Consider the following 6,134-nt stretch of genomic DNA (forward strand, 5'->3'; position numbering starts at 1 on the left):
CCTCCACTACTTTTCGCGGGAGATCCATCACTTTTTACGGGAATCGATTATTTTTCGCGGGAAACTTCCAAATTTATTAATTTTCACAATTTTTATTATAAATTTATAGTTCCAAGAATTTATTGTAACACTGCAAATAATAATTTATACGTTTCTACAGTAACTTTGTTCAATAGAAAACTACGTTTCCATGTTCTCATTACTTACTCGTGATTAAATTAATTTCGTAAGGATTAAAAATTGGACTGACCCATGGTCATCGATTGAAAGTAACCTTAGCGAAGGTATTTATTATGTTAAATAATGTTTTATACGCGTCAGAAGTTTGTTTAACATTTATTTGTTATAATACCATGAAATAATTTCTGTCTAAAATTTTCTCTAATTTATGTCTTCGAATTTAGTATGATTGTTTACTTCTCTCTTAGTCGAATTCCGCATTGAAGGAGTTACAGTTTCCCTGAATTTTTGAAATTGTATAGTGTCTTCTTAAAATTCATAAATAATCGTACATTTTTCATCCTACTTACTCAATTTTTTCGAATTTAGTATGATTATTTACTTCTTTCTTACTCCACTCAGTTGACCTGAATTTTTCAAATTATATCGTGTCTCTTTAAAATTAATCAACAATGTAACAACCATCAACGAAGACGACAACAAAAATTTCCATTCCGCGAGAGGAAATGAGAGGGACGACTCTCTATTCTCGTCGTCAATCAAATAATCGCGAAGCGATAGAAGCTTCTAGAAGAAACTAGCTTACGATCCGCGGTAGACTCGCGGTTTTACGCGGGAGACTCGCGGTTTCGCGCGGGAAAACACTTAGCGAAGCGTCCTGTTGATAAGCCGCGCTTTATTAGCAACGCTCAACTATAAATACCACGGCCGCGGCCGCGACCAAGCAGTCTTGCTGTACTCTGCTGGGAGTGAACGAGGTATTACCATCGGTCCCTTTTCAGAGTGGGAGAGTACGAAGCCTAGCTTTTGGACGCCCTTACAGCACAGGAGAGTACGGGGACTGACACCTGGGTCACTCTCTGGAGGAGAGAACGGCTGGACTATCCGCCGGTCACCTCTGAGAGAGGAGAGTACAGGGAGGTCACCCGGACGCCTGAGGAAGCTCGGAGAGGATCGTTTAGTACTTCTGTTGGTATGGAGAGAACGGCTGCACTATCCGCCGGTCGCCTACCAGGAGAAGTGCGGGTGTACTCTCCGATCATACGCGTATCACTTAAATATTGTGATAGGAGAGTACGAGAGCTACACCTGGGTCGCTCCTGGAATGGAAAGAACGGCTGGACTATCCGCCGGACGCCTTCCAGAGAGTAGAGCACAGGAGGCTCACCGGACGCCCTCCCACAGTAATTGTTATAAATCGTTTTGTCCGTTGCGTTAATATTCTAACGGGAGAGTACGGCTGCTTAAAGCCGGACGCCCGAAAGCAAAAGCAACAGCTCGAACACTGCATTGATTTGTTCGAAATTATTCTGTACCAAACATTTAACATGTATCGACGAAAGGTGAATAAAATTTTGTGTGTTTTTTCCCAGATACCGAAGAAAATCCTTTCATTCCGAATATCCTACTACAATATGAATTTTCCACGTAATTTTTGTTCTTGTAAACAAAGCTTCGTATGTTTGTATATTAAATACAAATTTTTATAGACATTTGACTCTTTCGACACTTTCAATTTTTTAGAGCAATCCCATTAAAATAGTTGAGAACACGTGAAAAATTGTTCTTCATTTTTCCGGTTGTCTGAAAGTGAAGAAAAATGGGTATTTCGACGACATGCGGCCGATGATTTCGCGATTTTGTGGCAACAGACGGCAATCAGCCGGCGGCGAACGCCTAATGCCTTCCTTCATTAGCGAGCGCATGGCAAAATTGTGATATCAGCGAGTATCAGATTAGGTCAGAGCGTGACGTGACGCGTGCGCGTATTTCTTTGCCTCGTAAAACTCGACACACAAAGCGTGCGGTAATATTTCTCCTTAAGCGAATGTAACCTACATTCTACACCAGTCTCCATTATTGACACGCAATTAAGTATTCAGCCCTCCCTCTCCATCCTTATATGAGAACAAAGTCATGTTAGAGCGCATATCGAAACGCGAAATCGACACACGTTGCACTTTGTGAATGTTCATGTTCCTGTTAAGCCTGCTAATACATAACAATACTAAAGTATTTATTTAGAAATTCATTAGTGACGATGAGAAATCTACAGGGTTGTTGCAGAAACAAAGATAAAAGTTGATTTTGAAAATGTACGATATTGATGATTTTCATAGATGAACGAATTTCAGTTGTTATCGTTAGAACAACCAAATTAAGATATCTTGCTTTAAATTGGTATGGCGATTTTTGTCGAAATAAAGAAATAATTATACAGGACGGTCGGTAACTGGTCGGTAACAACCGGAAAGGGGGTAATTCTACATCAGAAAATAAATCGAAAATGTAGAATAAAAGTTTTTCATATAAGGCTTTGCTTGGAGAAAATCGACTTTAAATTTTCACCGGGTACACGTGCACTTGACTATGTCTCGACCTAATGTATTCCGCTGTAGCTCACTGTCTCGGTTCAGATTTGTATTTATTGCTCTGGGCAATCAAGAATATTAACTTGCAATAAATTTTCTTATTACAGATATTGTTGAAAATACTGCCCATTCTACGAACTAAATTTCTATGAACGCTTTCTAACGTGTTCTGCTGTTTTAATTGATTGAACGCGAGAAGTGATTCTTTCCTTTAATTGATCGAAACCTGTAATTTCTTCCGAATAGACAGCGGAACACATTAGGTCGAGACGTAGTCAGGTGCACGTGTACTCGGTGAAAATTCAAAGACGATTTTCTCGGAAACAAAGCCTTGTACGAACAAATTTTATTCTACATTTCCGATTTATTTTCTGATGCAGAATTGCCCCCTTTCCGGTTGTACCACCCCAGTCACCGACCACCCTGTGTATACGCCAATTTATTTTCTGTTAATCATTCTAATTTCAAAGTTCTTTATATGGTATACCTAAATACACCAGTAGGGAAAAAATGTATTAAATTCAACACAGGTTGTTCTAGTGTTAATCGTGTATATTGAAAATCTGCCATAATAATGGAACGTTTATTATTAATTTAAATTACAACATACTATAAGCATTTTTTCAAAATGTTCACGCTCAGCAAATTTCTTCAAAAGTTCAGTAAATAATATCGAATACTTCAAAAGTAGATATGATAAACCTGCATAAAATATACAACATAATTTTGTATATTTATTTTTTTTATAAAAAAGTAGGAATATGCAAAATATGCGAAATAAATACGTGGTTAAAATTCTCTAGAGACAAAACAAATTTCTATCTAACTCCCACTTTATCATCAATTTCCTATAAAAATTCTACCTATTATTATTATTTGGTGTAAGAAAGGTATGTGACATGAGGAAAAGGCGTAACAAAATAATCGAAAGGAAGGACACGATAGGAAAATATACAGTTTCTTCTGATCCATTTTGCGGGGACACATCACGGCCCGTAATCTCCGATTCATCCGGTTGGCAGTAGCGCGAGGGATGGCGGCGGTCAGATCGATCTAAAGCGCGCGAAGTCACCGAAACCGGGCCATTATTTCCTGGTCATTTCGTAGAAATCGCCCCCGTCGTGCACACGTCCGCCGAACGAATCGATAACGCCGTTCCACGCCGCGCCGGCCGATTCGATTCGAGATACCGCCTAAACGCAACGTCCTACACCTGTACTTCCTTCTCCCCGATAATCGCGATCAACGCGTCGAAATCGTTTACCGCGGACAAAAAAGGGGGAGATTAACACGTTCCAAGTGTGAGAACTATTTCCGAGTGAGATGAAATTTTTGTTAGATCTTTTTTTTTATTGCTTCTCTTTTATCGGATCTTTGGATAATTATTTGCTCAATGTATGGCTTTATGCTAATTTTTCGACAATTTTATGGTAATAGGAAGGGGAATGTTTAATTTGTAGCAGCATTGGTTCGTTTTTTTGAGAAAACAGGAATTATTTGACCTCTTCAGGGATGATTTTTTTAAGTTATAAGAAAACGATCTAATTTATATTTATATTGGGTATATTTTGCAATAGTTATATTTTATTCTTTTTAAATCGATAGCAATTGAACCAAAATGAAATATTTGTTGGAATTTTCAAGAAAGCCTATATGCACATATATGCCTCAATGTTGGACTAATAAGGAACTGAACACAATGAAAATATCCCTAATGTAAGTTCCTCACTCGTACTTCAAGCTCTTCTAAAATTATTATCTTTCCTTTAACCACGGAACACACTGAACAAAGACGAAAGACAAGCCAGAGCATCCAGACAGAATAATTCTAATACAACACCTTCACTGTAACCTACATCACCGCATCCAATTGTAATAAAGAGGAAATTGAACAAAGAAGAAACATGATGATCGAGACGTAACCTAGATAAAGAAAAGACTGAAGAATGGGGGAAGATAAGCGTCGAGGGAAGATAATTCCATCTTCGAGGATCCACCGCGTCTTTAACGTAAACTATCGTCACGCGTCGGTCTGATATAAACGGAAGGAAAAAAAAAAAACAATGGCATTGGACTGCACATTTAGGATCGATACAGCACGATCCCCCTGTGATACTGCTATCCCTCTCTCCAATTTTTTTCCCACTCTGCCCCTTTCCCTTTCGCCGCTTCCTCACTCTTCCCTCTGGCTCCCTATTTTTTTTTTGTTCTCTCTCTCTTGAACGTCACCGGAGTCACGGCGTTTCGCTTGGAACCCTTTATAACGGGTCTGTCCCTTTATCACGGTGAACTGTGCAGATAAAAAGTAGATGTGGTCCGTATTTCGGTGTTCCTGAATCCCTTTCGACCGCAACCAGAGAGGGAGAGAAAAGGATCCGTGTTGGTTTTTCAATTCTGAAAACGGACCTGAGCTACCCCCCAGGGACGTTTTTCGCGAAAATTCCTTTTTCTCTGCCGCTTGGAACGAGGAACTCGCATGGATTTCAGTGTACAGAACTAGTGTTCGATTTAGGAATTCAGGCAGTTCAGTGGAAATGTTCTGAATAGCGGAAGCTGGACTTTTCTGAGGTCGACGGAGGCTCGCGCGAGTTTTGGAACGAGGAATTCGGTGGTTCTTGTTGGGTGTACATTCGAATATTTACTATTCTTTGCTGTGGAACGTAAAAGTGGAGTTATTCGTTTGTTAAAGTGATTTATACTTCGATTTTCTCGTATATTTTCACATACTTTAAATTTCTAAATTTCATACTAAAAGTTGGTAAATTGCTCAAGAAAATTTTCAGAGAAATGCTGGCAATTTTAAGAGTTTAATATGAATTCTTTATTACTGGAATTTACCAAAACGAAATGAACATTAATTTCAAACCCATTAAAAATTGATAGCAAATTCGCTATTGGTGTAATACTGGTAAGACTCCAACATTTTTAGATACGCAGCGGACTAATCATGCTCTAATCTCTTCGAATCTCCAAAAAATTCTACCACCTCAACACTCGACCAACATTTCAACCCCTCAAATCTGCCAATCCAATTTTCAAAATACCTTATTATTATTAGTGTAAAATGTACAGAAGACTAATGACGCCCTAATCTCCTCGAATCTCCAAAAAATGTCTGCCTCAACGCTCGACCAACTTCCCAACCCCCTAAATCTGCCACCACAGCATTCCCTTCCAAAGACCAACCACGAAATAAGCAAAACAACCCACGAAACCCTCTGAAGTCACCTCGAACTCCTACCAAAACGTCCGCAGAATCTCATATCATCCCTATGAATGTCTCCGTTTATCAGGTCGTCGATATTATCGGTCGCGCGTCATAAAGCGGGCGCGAATCGCGCGTTTATTGCTCGCCTCGCCGCGAGGGGGAAAAAATTTAATACGAGGATGAGGCAAAGAGGGTGAAGAGGAGGAGGAGTGAAGCATCCCGATTCCCCGAATATATGTCCCAGAGCGTCGCATTGAAGAGCCCGAGGCCGCGGTGGAATATTGAATTCCGTTTTTTTTTTCCTTTTTTCGAGAAAAGCCAACCAACCAACCCTACTTTTTGTCGCCCTTTTCCTATCACTCACCTGTAAAGGA

At 39.6% G+C, this 6,134-nt stretch overlaps 1 protein-coding gene across 1 annotated transcript in view; it reads right to left on the reverse strand.

Annotated features, from left to right (window-relative positions):
- Nucleotides 1-6,134, reverse strand: part of LOC108575226 (metabotropic glutamate receptor) — a 26,691-nt gene that overhangs the window by 18,052 nt on the left and 2,505 nt on the right. The window contains exon 2 of the mRNA XM_017937968.1: nt 6,125-6,134. This exon is cut by the window's right edge and continues 779 nt beyond it. Within this exon, the coding sequence (XP_017793457.1) occupies nt 6,125-6,134 (10 nt within the window). The remainder of the gene's footprint in view (nt 1-6,124) is intronic.

Source organism: Habropoda laboriosa, unplaced genomic scaffold, assembly GCF_001263275.1.
Source record: "Habropoda laboriosa isolate 0110345459 unplaced genomic scaffold, ASM126327v1 scaffold207, whole genome shotgun sequence".
NCBI lineage: Eukaryota > Metazoa > Arthropoda > Insecta > Hymenoptera > Apidae > Habropoda > Habropoda laboriosa.